The sequence below is a fragment of the Numenius arquata genome, chromosome 3 (genome assembly GCF_964106895.1).
Source record: "Numenius arquata chromosome 3, bNumArq3.hap1.1, whole genome shotgun sequence".
NCBI classification, from domain to species: Eukaryota; Metazoa; Chordata; class Aves; order Charadriiformes; family Scolopacidae; genus Numenius; species Numenius arquata.
The window spans coordinates 41,909,130-41,932,632 of NC_133578.1; the positions used below are offsets into that span (position 1 = coordinate 41,909,130).

At 41.6% G+C, this 23,503-nt stretch overlaps 1 protein-coding gene across 2 annotated transcripts in view; it reads right to left on the reverse strand.

The window, feature by feature from the left end:
* The window catches only part of AGAP1 (ArfGAP with GTPase domain, ankyrin repeat and PH domain 1), a 403,044-nt gene that overhangs the window by 176,886 nt on the left and 202,655 nt on the right, over positions 1–23,503 (reverse strand). For both annotated transcript variants that reach the window (XM_074145832.1, XM_074145831.1), the window contains exons 8-9: positions 22,867–23,022; positions 17,637–17,729 (exon numbers count right to left, since the gene is read on the reverse strand). In XM_074145832.1, coding sequence (XP_074001933.1) covers positions 17,637–17,729; positions 22,867–23,022 — 249 coding nt within the window. The remainder of the gene's footprint in view (positions 1–17,636; positions 17,730–22,866; positions 23,023–23,503) is intronic.

The window sequence follows — 23,503 nt, forward strand, 5'->3', positions numbered from 1 at the left end:
ATCTCCTTCACAGTCTTTGCTCAGTATTTGCTCTCCTTCTTCTTAGCTGTTTAATACAGATTTGGGTTCCCACCTGGCTCCTTACAGCAGCACAATTTTCCATTTGAGTTCTGTCCCTCTAATTCTGTTTTCCACTGGGATTCTTTCCCCTCCTCTCTTACCTTTAAAGCCCCTTGCTTTTGTCTGCCGCCTCACCTTCTGCAGAAGGAGGGAGCTCGCAATCTTCGTGCTCCATAAACGTGCCAGAAACCTCTGTTTCACAACATCACATTGACATTAAGAAGCGTCACTTAATTTGAATTAAGTGTGACTTAATCTGTATCAGGAATTACTTACAGAAATCACCGTGCTGCAAGATTAAAGCACTAACAGTGCTCATGCATGTGTTATTTCTCACCTACCAATACAGTAGTGCCGTGAATTACAAACTGACAGCAACATTTGCTGTACAAAAGGGCCAATTCAGAAAGTACTCGGAAGAAGTTCTTTCCCTTGCCTTTAGCTTAAACAAAACTGACACGTCAGTCTTCAAAATGTTGAGTACACTTCAGCAATGGCTGGATGCACATGCAGCAGAAAGGGTCTGCGCAGCTCATCTGCCAGACATGGCGCCGGGAATCTGAAAATCTATGTAGTTCAGGACACCTAGCTCACACAAAAAAAATAAACATACACATATATTTTAAGAATCAGACTTGAGTATTAATTTTTACATGAAGCACACCAACAATACTTGTTTCTATACTTCCTAGGTCTGCATCCTGAGAATAATTTGTTTTCACCCAGTTTGCTCAAAGCCCACTACTTTTCTTTTAGTCTAGGATTTACAGCGCATTCCTCTCCCCACAAAAAGTTTTTTTGTTTGTTTTTAATTTCGCCATGAAACATCTTGTAAAATTTTGATTCCTAAAGTGATGATACCTGCCTTCTTAAACAGACCCTATTCTCCTCTGTTCCAATGTATTGCTCACTTTCAGACAGTAGAATTCCTAAACAATTCAACTACTTTCTTTGCTATTTTAATTGATTTTTTCTTTCCAATACCTCCCGCACTCGAAGATTTCTTAATTTCTCCCCCTGAAATATTCACACGAGAAGAGAACATTAGATGTTAATCTAGCTACTTGATTTGTAGCAGTTCTCCAGTTCTCTACCCAACCATTTAAACACTGTCATTCATAATAGGGTGATATACTGTACTATAAACCCTTTTGCAAATGGGACGTCTTGGTATTTTTCTTTTGTGACAAAGGATCATATTAGTTATCAAGACGAAAGAAACGTACTCAGCGCTCAGACTTACCTACGGGATCTCACTGTCTCAACTGTTCCTCCCCCTGTCCTTTCAAAAGAAAGGCCACCCCTTCCCTTTTTTCTAGAAAAAAAACAAGTCACTAAGCTTATATTGTTCCCTTATAGAGAACATTGTACAGTCTGATAGGCCCCAAAGTCCGGAAGCTTTCCCTTAGTATTAAGTGTGAAATCGTCTCCTTATCACCCCATACCAGTGCTCCTGCATCTCGGAGCATAGCAGCAACACTTCTTTTTCCTGGCAAACACACTGTAGATTCCTATGTACAATTACAACTGTTCGGTCTTAGTTTAGCTAAGCCGTCTGTAATTAGCCATCTCATCTTATAAGCAGTGATCTGACATGGGAACTTGCATTGCTACCGCTAATGTGCCCTGGTTACCACCATGGCCAGTGGAAAACACCTTTAGCCAGAGCTGCAGAGGTGGGATTCTCTCCCCAGCACTGCCTTGAACCCTTTGCCTAATCAGTGGGAGTCTTTAACGAGCTTGTGTGCATCAATGCAGTGTATGACCCAAATGGTCCACGTGTCATTCCCAACACTCATGTTGGATCTCCTTTACCCTGCGATGTGATGGCTTTTTATGCTCAAAGCATACCCACCATTTGCGTTGAGGGTCGGCAGGCTCTACAGAGGGATCTGGACAAGTTGGATCAATGGGCCAAGGCCAATGGGATGAGGTTCAACAAGGCCAAGTGCTGAGTCCTGCATTTCGGTCACAATAACCCCCTGCAGTGCTACAGGCTTGGGGCAGAGTGGCTGGAGCTGCCCGGCAGAAAAGGACCTGGGGGTGTTGGTTGACTGTGGGCTGAACATGAGCCAGCAGTGTGCCCAGGTGGCCAAGAAGGCCAATGGCATCCTGGTCTGGATCAGGAATACCGTGGCCAGCAGGAGTAGGGAAGTCATCGTGCCTCTGTACTGGGCACTGGTGAGGCCTCACCTCAAGGGCTGTGTTCAGTTCTGGGCCCCTCACTACAGGAAGGACATTGAGCTGCTGGAGCATGTCCAGAGGAGAGCCACCAAGCTGGTGAGAGGTCTGGAGAATAAGTCATAGGAGGAGAGGCTGAAGGAACTGGGCATGTTTAGTTTGAAGAAGAGGAGGCTGAGGGGAGACCTCATTGCCCTCTACAACTCCCTGAAAGGAGGGTGTAGAGAGGTGGGTGTTGGCCTCTTCTCCCAAGGGAATAACGACAGGACCAGAGGAAATGGTCTGAAGTTGGGGCAGGGGAGGTTTAGATTAGATATTAGGAAGAATTACTTTACTGAGAGAGTGGTCAGGCACTGGAACAGCCTGCCCAGGGAGGTGGTGGAGTCACCATCCCTGAAGGTATTTAAGAAACGTGTAGACATGGCACTTCAGGGCATGGCCTAGTGCCCGAGATTGTTGGGTTGGGTGTTCTGATTTGTGTGTGGATTTTTTTTTTTTCTGGGGGGTGTGTGTGTGTGTGGTTGGACTTGATGATCTCAAAGGTCCCTTCCAACCACGAAGATTCTGTGAAATTCTGTGAATTTGCGTTCACTTCTCAAACAGAAACCAAGACGAACTCGCAGGCACTTGTCACCTCCAGGTCTATCTCAGCAAGAGTATGAGAGAGAAACCAGACACGGGTTTCAGAAGGAAAGTTGCCCAATTTCCCCATGCAGCAGCCCACCACAAACATGGTGAGTGTCTGTTCTAACCACACACAGCTTCCTTTTGCTGGAGAAGTGTCTTGGTGAGATACCATAAGCAGAATACCTTCCAAACTTGGGTTAGACCAGCAAAAGTTTGGGCAGCTGGGTTTTAACTTGAGTTAGCCTGACTTCACCTCCCATTCTAGTTTGTTCTACCACGTTGCCTTTGTTTTCATAGTTAGTTTAAACAAGGATGAAAATACGCTTTTTAAAGCAGACACATAGCACTGGCAAGAGACAGCACCCAGTGCTTTGTCAAGAATTGGCTATCAACAGCGAAAATGAAGGAACAAGGAAAGCGCAAGGAGTTAGGATGATCTGGCTTCTATTAGTGAATAGCGTCTCATGCATTTAGTCACCAACTCCAACCCTTGTCCCCTTTCTGCTGTGCCTCTCTCTACCTATGTTTCAGCTTTATCCCAGGGATGACTTGGTGTGATTGCTATGTGTTTGCTTGCGCTTCCAACACTGCTGTTAATGGCATTGCTGAATGACACCAGCCCTGGAGCTCGGTTCTCCTTCCAGCCAGCTCAGACCTGGCTTTAGCTTTTGTTTACGATCTTACACACCATTTTCAATCCACGCCACAGTTTTTAGCCAGACACATTTGGATAAACCCTCAATTAAGACAAAGCGAGGTAGTATCGAAATGCTATGTTTGCTTCATGCACTTATTTTGAAATTCTATCAAAAAAGCAATTGAGTTTTTCTGGCAAGTTTTAGTCTATATAAACCACTTGGTATCCAGACACTGGAACAGGCTGCCCAGGGAGGTGGTTGAGTCACCATCCCTGGATGTGTATAAGAGCCGTTTAGCTGAGGTGTTGGGGGATATGGTATAGGGGAGAACTTTGCAGAGTAGGGTAGATGGTTGGTCCCGATGATCCCAAGGGTCTCTTCCAACCTGGACGATTCTATGATTCTATTCCTCACGGTTATATTAAGCTGCTGAGAAAAACTAAATCCTGCAGCTGTGTGCTTGTATTACTTCAGTCTTCTCTCTAATACTAGTTATAAGGCTTATTTCAAGCTTTACAGCTCTAGGACAACTGTAAGTGAAATATACCCATGTCATCTAATCAGATCACTCATCTCCAATTTATCATAACATAAAGGATGCTTTATAATAAGCACAACATTCAAATATATGATTTTTCCTCCTTGTTCTAACTCATTCAAAATAAACTAAGATTTTATTTTAAGAATTGCACTACTGAATTATTCCCTTTCAATTAAAAATATTTAAGTGCCAACATCTGGTCTGTCTGCTGAGACTGCTCTAAAGAAGTGTTGATGATTACTGCAGTCAGAAGGTTTTTGAAGAATGAAAGTAGGATTACAGAAAACAGTATTTTCACAAAAGTGCAAGGACTGCCATAGTGGGTATTTTGAAGATCAGAGTATCTACATTTCCTGCCTACAGATAGTCAGAGTACCTACATTTCAAAGCCACCCTGTTCCCGCCCCAGTAATATTCCCTCTTCATGCCATCTACTATTTTTAATTTGCAATTGCTACTTACGCTCTGGATAAATGCTTGCTCACTCATCTTAAATACTAACAGTGCCAACGCTTTTTTTAGGAAATCCAAACAAGAAACAAGGAATGTTGGACCAATACCCTAGATCCAGATTCACATGCATTTACCATACAATTTAAAGGTAGCAAAAGAATAATTACTATATTTGGAATGTCCAAAGTTTGCCTCGTTCAAAAAATGAGGCTAAAGGGCTTTAAATGCGTGCTGTTCAGTTTACTCTTTTGATTGCTTTACCACTATGTAAATCAATTTGTTAATGTTCCTTACAAAATGCATGAGCCAGTTATACTGACAAACACACAAAGCTCATTCGTAATTAGCAGTTAATTAGTAAGAAGGAACAGATGCTGTTAGAGTTTCAGCAGGCGAACAGGTTCTGTAAACAATGCTTATAAATCTAAATGAATTTATTAACCACAATGCAACTGTCAACATTTTGCTGGCAACCATACAAATATGGTGGAATCCCCAAAACATCTTTACAACATATTAATAATCATTGTGTCAACCCAAGTCCATCAGGCAGTCTCACTTGCTAACTGTCATAAGCTTTCTACTTAATCTTGTTATGTCACTTCTCCAGCCTAATTCCTCATGCCCTCAGAGGAAGAGCTCCCGTCACCAAAGTTAGGCCAGATGCACGTGGACTCCTCCCCAATACACAGCGGCTCCTTGAAACAAAGGCATTTTTGCAAGAGGAATGTTTGTTTTACACCGATACCTTGAACCAGCTTCTCCAAACTGGAAACCAACAGGCAATACGCACAGCTCCGAAAGCACATCTTGGTCCTGAGAGAGTTTGCTGTCATCTTCTTTACCATCATTATCACTCCATGAAAGATCACTACTATGAAGGCATCTCCAGGTCTCATCTACTAAAAACAACTAAAGGACAATTATTTCTACTCTCCGTTTATAAAATCATGCACTCAATAAGCCACCGAATGATGTCATAGGGCTTTTTTTTTCCAATTACTAGGTAGACGTAGATGGCTCAAATAAAAAGAATGCCTCTTGTAAGCATCTTCTAGATGCAACGATTAGAGCAGTATCTAGACACAACCACCTTGAGTCAAAGGCTTTTGGCCAGGAGCCAGTTCTTAGCCTAAGGGCAACAGTGAAGATGCCTTAGTGACCTCATTGCTGTCAATCTCTGCATGTCACATTGAGATGCCACCTTGATATATTACACCATTTCAACACTGGAAAACTCTAATAAATTTTTTAAAGTCATATTATGGCTTGCTTTATTGATGTTCTATTTCATACCTACATTGCTTTCGATCATTCCCTCCTCCTCTCCCTCAAAGTATTCTGACACCACTTCACCATGTTCTGTACTCACTTTCAACACACGCTCCAGGATTTGCAATACACTGGCACACGGAACAGGATGAGAACACCCCAAGTTGATTAAATTCTCCAAAGCTTCTCTGCAGAGACTGCTTGGTTTGCTTTCTGCAGGCTCTTTTTATCAGAGTTAGGTTGATGGTTGGACTCTATGATCTTAAAGGTCCCTTCCAACCCAGACGATCCTATGATTCTAAGCTCCTGCCTTACTATTTCTGTAGAGGATGACAGGACTTCTGGCACTCTTCTCCTCCCTATTTCCATTCTCTTTCCACAGTCTCTCAAAGGATGCTTAACCTGATCAACATTCTGTTCCAAACAGAAGCTGGAATATCTTCTTTTGAATCTTAATGATGTGCAAGAGCTACAATCACACCTGACGTGTCAGCTAGGAATTCACTAGCTACTAGTCAAACCCAGAAGTTTTTCCTTCTCTCTTTTAAGAAGCAAGTAAGAGCACAACATTAACAAGAAAAAGGATGAACTTAAACACCTCTTATTGGCAATCGTAAGCAATCTATGAGCTCTTACAGCGTTAATGTGGATAACAAAACATTAAGCAAACAAAAAGTTTTCATATTTTTTTCTTTAAGTTGTTTTATACTATTACTTTCCATCATTGCCCTAAAAGGCAACGTTCTCCTTTTGCTCACTTTGGAGGCTGTCATACAGACAAATGGAATATTATTTTTGAAACTACGTGCCCCCTGCCAAAATTGACACTAATAAACTTTCAAATACATTTCTTTATCAAGTAAAACTCAGTAAAAAATAGAATACTATGTTTATTATCAAATGCGTTGTACCACAAAGACAAATTTTTGATCTGGGAAGAGTTATGAATCCAGTTACCCTGAAATGATTCACAAACCCACCAGCTTGTTCCCACTACAAGGACCCGAGGCTCCTATTAGCTTCAGCAACAGTTGTAGCTTCTTCAGTTCAGCCATCCGCAGTCAAAAAACCCAAATGATAGAAAGTTAATTTCTCTGAAAAGTTATCAATATCTCGTTTGTAGATCTTTAGAGGTTTGAAAGTAATATACACACCAATGTAAACTTAAATTTTAGGAAAAAGGCATTACTGTGAGGTCCCTACAACTCTTGCCCATCACCTCAACAGCTTACCAAGCATTAATTGGAAGTAGATAAAATGATACCTTTAAGTATGTCTGTGGAGCACCTGTAGGCTGCTCACCTTGGTCTTATAGCACACTTGGGACTATCCCTCCACAATTTCACAGGCATTTAGAGATAAAATAAGGGCAATTTATAAGATGGGACAGAAAAAACTTGTATTTTAGGGACCCTCAAAATTTAGGAAGAGACCAACCAAAAGAACCACAGTAGAAATCCAATCCTTATACACTAAAGACCCAAATTCCAGCTTTCTCCTGCAGCCCTTAGACACATCGGGAAGGCAAACCTGTAGAATCCAGAAAGCAGGAGGAAGCAGACGAGCTGGTGGGACAGACTGACAAGGAAGAAAGAAGAATTGTCTCAGTCAGAGATGCTGAGATTCTTGCCCAGGCCTGCCTGCTTTGGCTACGGGCCACAAGGATTGGCAGGTAGAAGCCTTAACCTCAGGCGGGGGAGGGTTTAACGCCTGGAGCTCACAGGGTTGTGCTAACTGTCCGAGAGAGCAGAGCACCGAGCTGAACCACACGGGATTCTCATCACCTTCCACTGTTCGGAACCAGAGAGATACAAATTAAAGCAAGCTTCCCAAAACTGGAAAAAAAAAAAAAAAAAAAGTAGTCTCTTAAATCCAGGAACTCTTAAATGCTGTTTTATGCCAATTACTTAGAACTACTGCTTTTCTTGGGATGATATCTGAAAAATCATCAACAGTAAAACGCGCAAAACCAGCTGCTGCAGTCAAATGAAACATTATTCCAGGCAGGTACACGTAGCTGTAGCCGTTCCTTTGATGTAAGGGCACATTTGATCTAATTGGAAAAAATATTTCAAGTGCACTGGGAATAGTCACTGTTAACTGAATGCAACAACGAAAAAGGAAAAAAGAGCATGCAGACCCGAGGGAATTACCAAATCAATTAACAACTAATTCAGGAACTAATTTCTGTATTGCCTCTTAGCACAAAACTGTATCTTTAATTTCTCCTGCAATAAGCATCACCATGATAGTCCTAACACACTCTGACGCTTTAAATGAGTTTACAAGTATCTCTTTTTGATTGGCTATATAACATTATTTCTTCACAGTTCAATGCAACCACAGCCAAGTGCTCTGAAATATTTAATTATACTGGTAGCTACCAGTTAACAATTTACAGAACCACAGCGAGTACAAAACATTTTATAACTAGTAATCAGCTAATTAAAAACACAGCAAAATGTGTATATTCTGATTATAAACAATTGAGGAGGAATTACACAGAAGATTTCAGCACTAAGAGCATTTGGCTAAAAACCATAGCCTCGTGTTTGTACAAGCAGATCTGGATACTGATTGCTGTGATTAGGCAGAAGTGTGACAGAGGAAATTACACCTCACGCTAGATATAAATAAATAAAACTATGTCATCTGCCAGTTCTTTGTTAGTCACATTGTTTCTGTGTTTTGGAAAAGCTGCTCTCCGGAGACACAGACACTGGCTGGCTAACAACTATTTAGGAGCCTAAATGAACATCAATAAATAAAAACCGAAGCTGTTGTCGTCTCGGTGAATGCTTCGGGGTAGAAGATGGAGCAGAAGCAGCATCACAGCGGTTTGAGCGTCTGTGCCAGCGGGATGGGTGGTTTGGTGTAGGAGCTCGGCAGAGGGGTGGGTTACATACAGAAGACCCCCGTATAACCAAGGCAAGTAAATCCCGGAGTTGCGTGTGCCCCTCTCCCAGGTGTTTTCTGCCGTCCTTCTTTTGGCCATTACGTGCATTAGCCGTTTTTACTTCACAGCGTAAGCTGATTTTGTACTGCAGGGGAAGAGATGAGCCCTAGCGCTCGGCGTGCTGACGCACCAGCCGTAGCGCCGGGTGTCCCTCCTGCTCCTCCTGCTCTACCCTTCTCTTTCGCCCTGTCGAGTCGTATGAATTAAGCAAGAAGAGACGCTAAGGCGGTGGCTTATTTGTTCTTTTTTTTTTTTTTTTTTTAGCGGTCTCAAAGTAAACATTAACATTCAGGAAACCTGCTGGAAAAAGCATTTGTTGTTCCTGACGGTGGCGGGTCTCGGGTCTGACACTTGCCTGAAGCATTACAGCGCTCTTCTGCTAGGGAGGAGGACATCAGTTTGACCGACTAGACGTGGCAGACGATCCCTTTTCAAAACCTATTTCCAAGACGCCGCCGTACCGGCTGAAATGCTCCAAGAGCTGTGCAGACAGCCCTGGGTATTTTAGGGGAAAGCAGATTTCGGGTACAACGTTCTTTCTAGTTCAATGGGAAGGACCACCATAACACAGCGTTGAGGGTTATTCCGCACAAGAATCATGTTAACTGTACGCATAAACGCCCCAGCCAGAGCTAAAAATTAACAAAGGAAAAGGAGGTTAGGAAGAGGAAAAATACTACTCGAGCAGCTGTACCTGTAGGGAACCGAGGGGAAGAAGGTGAGTGAGCGGCACAGAGTAGTAGGCAGACAAAGTCAGAAGGACAACATGGGGCAAAGCCCCTTAAAACCCAACTTAAGCTTAAAAAGCCTATTTTTTTTTTTTTTTTTTTTTTTTTTCAGATGAGCGATGCAGACTACTACGGAATAAATGTGCTTCAGTCCCACCTATTTGAGTTGGGAAGGAAGGAAAGGGAAGGTGGGGAGGAGAGGAAGGCAAGAAGGGGAAGGGAAGGGAAGGGAAGGGAAGGGAAGGGAAGGGAAGGGAAGGGAAGGGAAGGGAAGGGAAGGGAAGGGAAGGGAAGGGAAGGGAAGGGAAGGGAAGGGAAGGGAAGGGAAGGGAAGGGAAGGGAAGGGAAGGGAAGGGAAGGGAAGGGAAGGGAAGGGAAGGGAAGGGAAGGGAAGGGAAGGGAAGGGAAGGGAAGGGAAGGGAAGGGAAGGGAAGGGAAGGGAAGGGAAGGGAAGGGAAGGGAAGGGAAGGGAAGGGAAGGGAAGGGAAGGGAAGGGAAGGGAAGGGAAGGGAAGGGAAGGGAAGGGAAGGGAAGGGAAGGGAAGGGAAGGGAAGGGAAGGGAAGGGAAGGGAAGGGAAGGGAAGGGAAGGGAAGGGAAGGGAAGGGAAGGGAAGGGAAGATCCTGCCTCACCTTGCAGCTCTCTTTCCTCCTCACCCTCCACAGCACAGACGGCTGCTGCAAAGCGTTTGTTTGGTCGGGCTGCAAGAGGCACACTGCTCAAGTTTACTCACAAAGCTTCTCCCCGAGACACATATCAAGAGTGCATGCTAGAACTTAGTCTAATAAAAACAAAGTTTGAGATAAACTAAATTGAAATCCTTCCCTTTTATTTGAAAGGGCACTTGCTAAAGTCCTTAGGCCAGGGGCTGCCACGCAGGTGTTGGCAATCTAAGCGAGGAGTGCCCAGGTGAGGCTGGGTTGGAAAAAAAATAAATAAAAAAATAGAGAAATAAAGCATTTCCCAGAGATTCTTTTCACAGAGACAATGTATTCATAGAATCATAGAATGGTTCGGATTGGAAGGGACCTTAAAGATCATCGAGTTCCAACCCCCCTGCCATGGGCAGGGACACCTCCACTAGAGCAGGTTGCTCAAAGCCCCATCCAGCCTGGCCTTGAACACCTCCAGGGATGGGGCATCCACAACTTCCCTGGGCAACCTGTTCCAGTGCCTCACCACCCTCACAGGAAAGAATTTATTCCTGAGATCTAATCTGAATCTCCCCTCTTTCAGTTTGAAGACACTACCCCTCCCCTCCTATGGCTCCACTCCCTGACAAAGAGTCCCTCTCCAGCTCTCCTGTAGCTCCCTTCAGATATTGGAAGGCTGCTATGAGGTCTTCCCGGAGCCTTCTCTTCTCCAGGCTGAATAACCCCAGCTCCCTCAGCCTGTCCTCATAGGAGAGCTGCTCCAGCCCTCTGATCATTTTCATGGCCTTATTAAAAGAGTTCACTAGCAAAACCCCACAATTAAATAAAAATTCTGTATTTTGTCTTTAAGTGCATCTTAAAAACAGAATCACAGAATCATAGAATGGTTTGGGTTGGAAGGAACCTTAAAGATTATCTAGTTCCAAACCCCTGCCACGGGCAGGTCCCACCAGACCAGGTTGCCCAAAGCCCCATCCAGCCTGGCCTTGAACACCTCCAGGGATGGGGCATCCACAACTTCTCTGGGCAACCTGTTCCAGTGCCTCACCACCCTCACAGGAAAGAATTTCTTCCTGATATCTAATCTGAATCTCCCCTCTTTCAGTTTAAAACTGTCACCCCTTGTGCTATCACCACACTCTCCCATAAAGAGTCCCTCCCCATCTCTCCTATAGGCTCCTTTAGGTACTGAAAGGAAACAGCAAAGATTTTTCCCTGAATAGGAAAATTTTTTTTGACAAATTGCTTCAGTTACGTTCTTCTAAGACTAGGATACTCGGGAAAGGATTGAAAACTGACAGCGCAATGGCCAGGCTTGAAATAAAAAAGTTAGTAGGAAATTCTTGGGACTACACAACTCGTTTTAAAAGTTACTTTAAAAAAATTGCTGATAGGGAATCATAAGTCGCAACACAACTTCTCAAATATTTCAGAAACTACTTAACCAAAGTGACATTTTTTCATGCAAAGTTTGACATCTGTTGAAAGCATTTTTAAATAGTTATCTTTGCCAAGTTAATGCTCTTTTTGATAAAATTCAGATGTATGTTGTGAAGTTCCAGTTTTGTTTACGCCCATCTTAAATAAAAGCTGCAACTTGGGCATCCAGGAACCATACTCTTCTTCATGAAAAGCAAATCAGTGATGCCACCCTCATTTGCTGGCAAAGCCCCTATCTTAGCCCTGACCTAAGAAAGTATTTGTCATTCTTAGCTCAGAGTCAAAAAGAAAAGACAAAATACCTCATTTAATTAAGATTATTTTAATGTACTTAAATACGCCAAGCTAGTAGGCAAAGAAGGTCATTTGAAATATCACCGAAAACTAAAGCCCGAATAAGATATTCAACTTTTTCCATTAATACAGCCATTTGCAAACTGAAAGAAGCAAATGGATTCTGAAGTTCACCTTTGCAAGTCATGGATGGCAAATTTTTCACCATGTCATCAGTGTAAGATTCACCATTAGAACATTTATTTTTAATCCAGACTTCGAGTTTGCTATTCCTAAACGATCCAGGAATTTGGGAACACGAGAGGTGCGGCACATCCCAGGGTAAGCCACGGGTTGAGGCAACCTGTCAAAAGCTATTTTGACGAGTTTTTGGTAAAAGAACAGTCAAGGTTATGTAGTTGGACTATATAATAATATGAGCATCTGTGATCGAGTGCAAATGGCAAATAGAAGAAGGTCTGAAAGCAGAAAGTCAAGGCCAGCTCTTACGTATTTATTTACACTCTAATCTGGGGGGGGGATGGGAGCAGGAGAGAAAAAAATAAATATAAAAAAGAGCAAGCACACAGCTGCCATCCCAAAAACAGACCTCCCATCTGCCACCCACGATTTGCATGTCACCTTCTCCAGGCTCATTTGTACTTCATTAACTGCCATTGACTTAACAAGATTTATGCAAATGACACCATAGGAGCTCGCTAACTCCCACTGCAATCAAGTGATTATGTATGTACAATTCTCCACAGCAATGAAAAATTAATACATGACAAGCCCACTCACCGCTGAGCTGAGCTTCTTGCTTTTATTTTTCTTGTTGTGCTTTTTTTTTTTTTTTTTAATTTTATTTGAATATGCCCTACAAGATTTAGCAAGACCACAGAAAACAAAGTAATCTTCCCAAAATGCTGCAAACTTCCCCCCCCCCCCCCCCCCCCAATCCTGGAAAGTATGCCATTCCAGACTGGACAGCCTAATACATGCTTCAAAATATTCACTCAAGCTACCAGAAGCACGTCTTCACTTTCAGAATAAATCTTTTTGCACAGAGGATACTCTAAACAGAGCAAGCCATTCACCCTGAGTTTGCTCTAAGGGCAGCACTAGCAGTGCTACAGAATATTTTTAGTTTAAGCACCCCTTTCTCAGAAGTACGGAACTTTCTATGGACTTTAACTTTTTGGCTAATATTGTTTCAGACGTTTTCCGACTCCATTTGATTAGCAGAAGGTATTTAAATAGCCTATAAGGTGAGACTGCAGAAAGAGTAATTACAATAAAATCCAATCGTTTCAAAGTTAGATCATAACAGGTAACGAAGCAGAAGCGAAGAAGCTCTGCTGTCTCCTCCACAACACTAGAGGCACTGAACATGCAATCTTACCATTCTTTCACATTGTTTTTTCGTTTTGGAAAATTACAGCATTCACAGTTCTCAAGGGATGGCAAAAGCACAGTATTTCTTTCAATCCTTCTATGATTCTATGATTTAAGGCATGCCGACACGGCTACGCGTGCAGAAGGTGTTCGCACCTCCCTGGGAGATTTTGCCTTCTCAAAATTTCACTCACTTTAGAGTCTTTTGGCAGAAGTTAGCAGCCGCATTTTAAAAAACACACCTGCTTTTCATTGCCTTCATTTTGGGTTTCTGCTGGGAGCGAGGAGGTTCGTCAGAACAGTTTTATATGGCTTAGCCCAATAAAACCGCATTTAGCACTGCAATGAAAAGTGATTTTTAACATTTCGAAAGGACAGAAAGAATAAGAACATGAACTCTATTCGATCAGATTGCTTTGAGTTAGGGATAAAGCCCTGAAGGAGTGAGGTGTTTCCTTGGAAGAAAATGCGCTGTTTGACAATTTTACCTATTTCCCCCAAACTCTCAGGGTTTCAGGGACCAAGAACACGAACTCAGGAGCAGGTTGCAACTCTTGGCTTCTTTTGACCAAAACCCGTAGCAAACTCTAGTAGCTGTGTAGGTCAGTATCTGGGTCCCAGAAAGGCCACAATACAGAATTATAAGCAACTCTTTATGCCAGCGTAGATCGCTTCACAAGATGTGCATGAGCGTTCAGAGAGAAACCAGGAGAGAAACTTAATGCCCCTACGAAAGCCCCGCTTCTCTATCAGTTTAATCCGTTTCCAAATACACAAAAGCATCACTTCGACAACAGGCATCAACCATAGCTACGCTGGTTCAACGGCTGCAACGCACACCTGATCCAGGAAAAAACCTGCAGTTGAGATGAATGACAAACTCCTCGTCCCCACATTTTCTACACTTCCCAGATTTTTTCACATATTTATTCTGTGTTCTCTGTCCCCACCATACACAAACGTACTTGACTAATATCACCGCTTCCCCCTTTCATGTGCGCCTCTCGTGCTGGAAGAGATTTCATTGTTTTCCTCAAAACCAGAACATTTCTAATCTCCAATTAACTTGTGTTGCTTTTGTGGGGTTTTTTGAGGGTTTGTTTTTTTTTTTTTTATTGGTGGTGTTTCGAAGTTGGGAAATAGCATTTCTGATTTTTGGGAGATCCTAGGCAGATAAGAACAACCCACAGGCACCATAAAACACACCGGATAACCAAGCCATTGGTTTCAACATCTGAATAGTAAGACTTTTCTTTATTTGCTATTTTGTAATGACTTTTTTTTCCAAGTAGCAGTGAACTGAGAACACAAAGTCCACTGTATTTGAATTTCAACCACAACTTACTTTTTTTTTTTCCTCTCTCTTTTTTTTTTTTTATGGTAAATCTGCGAATAAGCTCAACCAACACGACAGAAGCACTAACCTACAAGTACGAGCTTGGCCATCTGCCTTGCGCCAGAAGAACAGCCTTGCCAGCAGCCCTTTTAAAGTATTGCTGCCATGCACGTAGAGTAAGGACCAACTGAGAATAAAACAAAAGTACCGGCAACAGATATTAAGAAGACCTGGTCACTGAATGCTTTTGAAAACGTCCTGAAGACCTAACAGAAGAGTATGTGCATGAAGCCAGCAAAGGCGCTTTGCTCAACAGCAACCAGAGGTTACTCCTGATTCTAGCATGGGGTACCGCAGCAATGGGGCTCTCGGGAGGAAAAACACTGGAAAACATGGTGACAAAAAGATTAAAATGAAAAGCCTTTCAATGACATAATGATATAAGAAAATAGCTCTCCCGCAGCAACTCTGTGAATAGTGCAACCTGCATTCAACTTCCTGAAACCAGACTTTTCTATTCCCTGACCATTTGTCACAGAAACATACCATGATGGAAGGGGTCTCTCATTGAAATAAGCGCAGCAGCGTAATATCCTAGAGTTTTTAGGTCAAAAAGTTCCTTTTCACATGTCTCTGCCTTATTCACAGTTACTGCATAAAATAAAAGAGACACCACCTTTTCTAGCAGGAATTTCTACCGCCTCAGAGAAACATCCAAGTATCTGGCACCTGTAGAGCCCACCAAGGGCAACGATTTAACTTGGTGCCATCTCTTCTGATAGGAGCCCTCCATCTGATCAGTGGGTAGGCAAAAAGCTATCCCCCTGCTCAAACTTCAGGAGCCCTTTCTGCTTGAAATAGTGTAGTTTGTAACCAAGCACCGCTTCAAACTAATGTATGTTTTTAAACAGCAATGAAACATTGTCAGTATGAATTATACATCCTATTTCAATTTTTAATTAAATGTTTCCACGTCAAAAAAAAAAAAAAAAGTATTTTTTTCCTACTCCATCTTTTTCTGCTTCAATTGCGAAGTGATGCTGGTTTCCTACACTTTACTGACAACCATCTATAAAGTAGAATGACACACAAGCATGATGTGAAATACCACTGGTAGCAGCCATCCTACAACACCGCATGCCATTCAACCTCCCTTTTTCTAACACCCTTCCAAAACCCTGATGAATAGCGCCTATCTGCTGACTATAGACCTGCTCGGTATTTGCTGGTAATTGCCTGTATGTGACAAAATGAAATTACCATAATTGGGATTAATAACAAAAAGTACACATTCCCAAAAGATTGGTCATACTCGGTACACAAGCAAGGGGTTGGTTGCAGGGAGAATTTTTCCATACCAAAATTCAAGAGATTGTAGGGGATTAGATACCATTATAACATGGTATAGTGCAGTCACACTTAAAATGCTTATCTTACAATACTCTTCCTATGAGTGCATTTTTAATCAACCTGATTTCATACAACAGCATTTTAGAAAAGAGCAGTACGCACGCCTTGAATAACCATTGAAAAGTATATTCCTCAGTTTTTCGTTCTCAGCTGGATTCGCAGACACTTTTGTTTAATTAGCATTACGCAAAAGAATTTCAGCTGATCTAACCCATCTCATCCCGTACCAAAGCTGTAGAACAAAAAATTGTATCTTGTTTTAAATGCCTGGAATCTCCTCCCCTGAACGCAGAGCCAAATACCGAGCTTAGCTGATGTCAAACTGCTCTTCTGAATTGCAGTGTGTTTGATTAAAATTTTTCTACTAGAGATTCACAGACACGACATCACTTCTGCTGCCTGATGGTCCCAAAAGGTCTTTTTAATTGCCTTTAAGAAAGAAAATCACTGCAGATAGTTAAAAGTACAAAATCATCTCTCCCTCATCTCCAAAAATTAAAAACAAACAAACAAACAAACAAAAACCCCACAAAACCAAAAAAGCCACAACACATGAACCCCCACCCAAACAGGAGACCCAGGGCCACCTGGAAACATGAAGCACGGACTGAGGACTAGAAGTGGCAAGTGACCCTCTGGAGGGCAGGAAAACCACCAAACTATATTGGAAACAACCACGTGGGAAGAAATTTGCTCCCTTCCCTCGGCACTTTTGCTGTCTCCAGCGAAGTAACTCACACAAAACTAAATACTTGCAAACACTGTCATAGATACTGTTGGTAAAGCATCCCGTACAAACGCTTAGCGCGGTGTTTTTAACTGTGTGAATTCAATGTAATTTAATTTGAGAAAGTAAACGATCTCGTTCACCAAAATACTTCGCATCAGATGCTGGCCTTGCTTTTGCCTTTCAAAGGAGTGTTCACAGCTACAATTTAGCATTGAGTTTCCGGGCTAATGAAAGTGCATCTAGGCTAGTAAAACAGACCAAAACAAATCCTTGAATTCAAGTCCTGTTGTGTAATGAGGAAGTTTAATTAAGGCCACACATTACAGCTGTAAATGTTCTCTTATATAATAAGGTCTAAATGAAACTGAACCTAATCAAAGTTACAATTCCTTCATTAGCAAATTACAAACAAGAGCGCACAGCTGACACACCGGCTATGATTATCACAACTAATTGCCTCGTTGTTACAAACCAGCCTGAAACTGTGTTCAGATGTCCGTCTGCAGTAGCAAATTAGGGCCACATCAGGCTATTTCTGCGATCACAAGGGGCTCTTGTAGAGCGATCTGATTTACCCCGCCGACTGGCAGCACACGGCCCAATCAAAGCCCCCTCTACAAAGGCAGCTTTGAAGCCAGCACAGCCTAGAAACCCGCTCCATATGCAGGCCGGCAGACTGCACTTCATTAGGCCTGTTGTCACATTTTTCCCTCTTCTTATTCTAATGATCCTATTTTAATACACATAGGAACCTCTCCTAATTGATGTCAAGTGAGTGACTTCCACATTCATCACCGGAGCACATCAAACGCGTCTTGGCGCATGGGCCTGCCATCAGAGTGCTTAAGACTCGAGGTGTGTCTCCAACTACCCAAAGCAAAAAATAAAACATAAAAAAAAAATAATAAAAAAAATAAAATAAAAAAAAAGGATTTAGGCATTACCTGTTTAATTGGGATTGCGCGACCGCTTCCAATGCTATCTGTTCTGCTCTCCAGGACCTTCTTCTCTTTGTCTGGGTCACTCCCTTTCCGAGACTGCAGAGCAAAAAGAAAGTTTGCGCTCCATTAAATGTAGCAGTTCACACAGAGGATGCTTTTTTTCCCCTCTTTTTAAAGCAATTAAAAAAAAAAAAAAAAAAGAAGGTATTTTGACACATAAATATAGGCTCAAAAGGCGTAGGTTAGAATCTACAAAAGTACACAACTATCCCAAACTCTGAATACTAAAACAACGCCTCTAATTTTCAACCATCCACTTGTTTGAAATGGCATTTGAGTGTAAAGAGTTAGAGTTTCACTGCCTGAAGACCCAACAGATCAGAGCATACGTTTCTGAAGTCTCCAATAATAGCTCCAAAGAGGAATGAAGGTTCCAGCTTCTCATAAAAAAAAACAGGGATACATATATGCATACATTTAACTTACATCTGTGTGGTTTTTAGAATTGTTATCAATGACTTAGAAATGCGATTTTATAATGTTGGTTTTGATCATATTGTCTTTAACTTTTTGGTTTTTTCTACTTTTGGATGGTTAGAAAGTTGGAACCGCAGGAAAAGGTAGCGACTGATGCTGAAAAAAGTTATCTGAACACAATGAAAAAAAATCATCATGAGGAAAATTTAGCCAATGTTAAAAACCTGAATTGTCTGATCTTGGCTTTCTGTAATGCTAGAACTGCCCTAGGAGTAAGCTCACAGCGCTCACTTTGTGACTTTTTAAAGTTATATAATAATTTTAAGAAGTTATTGAGATTCCAGTCCATTATTGTGAAAGAACGCACCAGCATAATGATTGTGACAGATTTATTTTATTACAAAAAGAAGACCTGAGAGTCATCCTCCTTAATAACTGAACTGACAAGTGACAACTTCACTCCATTACTTTTCAATAGGAACATTACTCACACAATATCGAAAATGGGAAAACATTTTCATGTGCTTTTCAAATCAGAGATGATATATGAAACGAATACATTTGCAATGTCCAGCGCCACAATGGGAAGATAATGAAAACCAGAGTGACACAAGATCCTGCTTTTCATTTTCGGTAGAAAGCCGTGTTTGAAAGACACTGAAATTAGGAAAATGATTAGGATTGTGGATAGCTAATATCCATTTTCCGTTATTATATGAAGGGGTGGAAGGAAGGGGAAAAAAAAAAAATAAAAATCCCCAAATCAGTTGTCTTCAGGCGTGAGAGGAGAGAAGGGGAGGGAGAAAACCCACGGAGGAGGACTTCAAGTAACACCATTCTAAGCAACACATTTCCCCAGCAGGGATCCCGTGCTGCTTTCCCCGCTCCGCCGGGAGCAGGCTCCTATCACTAGTTACTATGGTTTGGGGCAATGGAATGACATACCGGGGAATTAAACAAAGAATAAATGAAAGAAAGCAAAACAAGTGGGAGGGATGAAATCCAATGTTGGGGATAACTATTGTTCCCCGACCTTCAAAACAGATTTCTGAATCTGAAAGTGCCACTTCCCAATAATACAAGGCAAAACAATGCTTCAATGGTGCAAAGTGCCCGTAAGTGACATTTTAAAGAAACTCAGTGAGGGTAGCCAAATCCTTGGAAGGGAAGTTGTCAACTTGAACGTTTCTTTTTTTTATTTGACTTTTTTAAAGGAAGGATCCCGCTTCTGAAAAGCAAGCTAAATATCTATACGCTATTTTTCATTTGTATTTTAAAATCATCACGTCTTCCATTCCGTAAAAGTAACCGCATCTGGAAATATGTGCATCTGCATATAGAAGGGAAACATCTATATGCAAGATATTGTCAAATACCAAAATACAGAAACGTAGGAATTTCTGTTAAGCAAATTATATTCTAGCTTCTTGTAATCAGAGAATACATAAAATTTTCAAGAGGAGAATCTTAGCAGGCTCTGCTATTTATAAAGACAAATCATGCACTGAAATAGAGATATATGCTGACCTTTTACGCTTTTGTACCTATGACACACACAATGCATGTTACATCCAATAGTTTAAAAAAACAGACTCTAAACTATACTGGATCAGGACTTTTGCGTGGACTTTTTCTGATGTCACATCAACACATTAAGTCGTTCTATTCAAAACTTCATTTTCAACCAGAAAGGGTCCAAAAAAATGAAAACACCTGCATGAATATAATTTGACTCATTTCTCCTTTGCACTGGAAGGCATACACAGACTTACGTCAACATTAAACCTTACCCAAGGTAAGGTCTGTGAAATAAGGATTAGTCCCAGAAGGATACAGCACCTGAGTTTGGGCACAATCAGAATTCTGTATCAGCAATCCAGAGTCCCAAAAGTAGAAACACTGATCTCTAATAGTAGATACAGAGACAGAGAGTTCATTTTAACTTTAAAAAAAAGTCTTGCTTGCAATTCTGCAAAGATTTAAGATAGGCAATAATGAATGTGGGAAAGGAGATGCATCTTAGTGTACCAGGAGTTCATTCACCCCATATGGGATTGAACATAGTTACAATCAGTTCTTCGCTGAAGTGGCCCTCATATGCATCTTAAATGCCCACCTGTGCTATCCACTATTATTTTGTTGTCTCTGTTAAAACACCACAGGTATTAATATTCAAAGAAAAAAAAATAAATCAGATCCTGCACTTAATGCACATAAACATGAACATACTTAAAATTCTCAATTCTATTCCAACTCAAAAGCTCTAATCGGTTTTAAAAAATCACATCTGTTCTCTACTTAGCCTAATTTTCTTCCAACACTAAAAAGATCTTAATGTAGGAAACTAAACATATTACCTATACTGGATAACAAGGGGTAATTTGCAATTAAACAGAAATATATTTGATTCTGTAAGTGATAAAGGCATAAGCAAGTAACAGGCTAGTAAAGAAGCACAGTAAGAAACTCAGAGCTAAACAGTAAAATATTTTGATTAAGCACTCTGGTCATAACTAGACACAAAATACTGGTCATCTATTTATTCAATTAAATAATTCCAGGTTATGACGTGGACGATATGGCATGAAACCTGAGTTACTGCAGGGTCAGTGTTAAATACTTCAGGACACGGATTACAGGGCAACTCATTACACAGCATTCAATATGCCCAGATCTTAGAAGACAGAACTAATTCTGAAAATTCAATTTTTTTTTTTTCCCCGTAGGACTTGTTTTCCCCCCAATTTTCCCCCAGTTATTAGCCATTAAGATAGCTATCAACATTCTCTCGTATTAGCAAATCTGGTTCTTACTATGCTATTCTCACAAACCAGAGCTTTACTCTATTTGTTTCCAGCAAACGCAGCTCTCAACTTTCTTCTCAAACCTTTTTCCACGATTGGAGATGGTGTATGTTTCTCTTTATTCACTTTCTCAAATTTACACCAACTTCAATTTAAAACATCCCCAGTTTCCCAAATGTCAACAACATCTAGACAGCCCTTACAGCATTTTACGCGCCCTTCGGACCAGAAACCGTCGGGCAAATGCTTTTAAGGGCTGTTGTAGCGTCTCGGCTCTATTTCCAGAGGTTATTAACTCTGCTGGCAGTTTCTAGGCTGACACTGACACCTAGTGGGGTTGGTAACTCCTTGAGTACCTCCAAACAGCAGCGAATATTACCACCAACAGGAGGAAGGAAATCCACACGATTGCTATAAAATGTCAGTGTCAAAATGGGATACGTTTTCACCTACCACTCATTTTTGCACGTTTTTCACCCAACCTTTTGCATCTGAACACAAATGTATGGTTTTCATTCCTTTGTAGGAGTTTGAAGACCTACAGTTTTTAAATCAGAGCATCGCTGGTGAGATGGGCACATGAATTACGATTCCCTGTCGCCCTGTGCTCCAAAACGATGACAAAACTTTCTACTTGCTGAAGGCTGGGAGGTCAGATTTTGTTTAGAGTAGAAGGAAATGGTTTCACTCTTTTTCGTACGTGGCTCCCTGGACACAAGAAGGGAGTGAGCTAGCTTTGGGAAGTCAGCGTGACATCACTTTTGAAATAAAAAACCCCAAAGTTTTTACATGATGACAGGGAAGATATGGCTTTCTAAATGCGACTGACGTGTAGCTACAATTACCAAAGGATTTATATGGGAGCCCACGGGGGGGTCTGTGTTTGCTGTAAAGCATGTCAATAGTGTCAAAAAACTGCTTACAGACCCACAACTACACACGCAGTACAAACCCAAAGCTTTTGGCAAGACTGCGAAACTAAGGAAATCATCACTCAAGGCTTCGTTATCATTTCCCAAACTTATGCATAACAAAGACCTATCATATAGGACCAGTCAAGCCTTCTATTTAGCACATTATTTTTTTTGCCTATCAATGAAGCAAAACCCAGATGGTTGGGGAAGAAAAAAAGTCTTTTTTAATCTCCGTCACCTCTTTTAACCCTGGAAACGAAAAGCAAGTTGAGACTGTATAGTAATAAAAGTAGCCTGGGGTAGTTACTTTGCAGGACCGCATGATATTCCCACAGTAAACCCTGAGACCTCTCTACAAACACGGGAGACTTGAGAAGGAAGCCTCGAGTCAGCAGTATTATTCAGAATAAGGGTAGGATTGGGGAGCAGAGGCCCAGCTTTCTCTTTGATTACTGCCAAACCAGGGAATCTAGAAAGGTCTGAGAATTTAAGTCAGACAAAGGCTCCAGAATTCAACCACGGATTCATTTGTTTCACTGCAATTCCCAGTAGGATAACGTCACTGTATTTATCATAGAATCATAGAATGGTCAGAGTTGGAAGGGACCTTAAAGATCATCCAGTTCCAAGCCCCCTGCCACGGGCAGGGACACCTCCACTAGAGCAGGTTGCTCAAAGCCCCATCCAGCCTGGCCTTAAACACCTCCAGGGATGGGGCATCCACAACTTCCCTGGGCAACCTGTTGCAGTGTCTCACCACCCTCACAGGAAAGAATTTCCTCCTAATATCTAATCTAAATCTCCCCTCTTCCAATGTAAAACCATTACCCCTTGTCCTGTCACTTTTAGTTTCTCTTTTAAGTTCTTGAATGGAACAGATGGTAATTCTAAGATGTTTCAGTTTTCAAGCCTATGGATTCACCTCAACGATTCCGTGTGGATTAGACCAGCTCAACTACTCAACAGGTCTGAAGTTCAGGCCGTCACCACAGAGCACTAGGTAAAACACAGCAACAGTCTCTCCCTTGGCTCACTCACCGTGAAGAGGTTGGATCGGCGCTTGGACTGTTTACGGACAGGAGTTGGTGTGTTGGCAGTGGGAGGAACATCAATCCGTAGCTCCTTCTGGCTGGTGCTTGGAGTTGATGGGACAGAGGAGGAATAATCACTTAAACTCCCTCCTCCATTACTGGTCTGCAAGGATTAAAGTTAGTTTTAAACAGTGATACACTGCTTTCAAGAAATTACAATCCACAGCTGTATCTTATTTAGCCCTGATATGCAAGAAGAGCAGCCTAGGCTCAGGAGCACAGCGGGACTGCTCTACTGCCACTTTTCCACACATTTCTATTCCAAACTCTTAAATATTTTCCCTGCTGGTTTTTTTTGTTGGTTTTTTTTGTTTGTTTGTTTTTGTTTTTTGGTTTTTTTTGTTTGTTTGGTTGGTTTTTTTAAATTTAGATAGTTCTGTTGATATTGGCAGGCACATTTTCATTCTACACAACGTAACCTTAACTGGATATAAACAATTTCATTTGTTTCACTAGTGTAAGAGCACGCAAAACATCGGAGCGAGGCTAAATTCTGTTTTTCTACTTCAAAACTGCTAAATGAAATTCTGCCTCAAGCCTAAGAAAAAAAATACCTAATGCCATAGAACTGCACTGCTAGACTT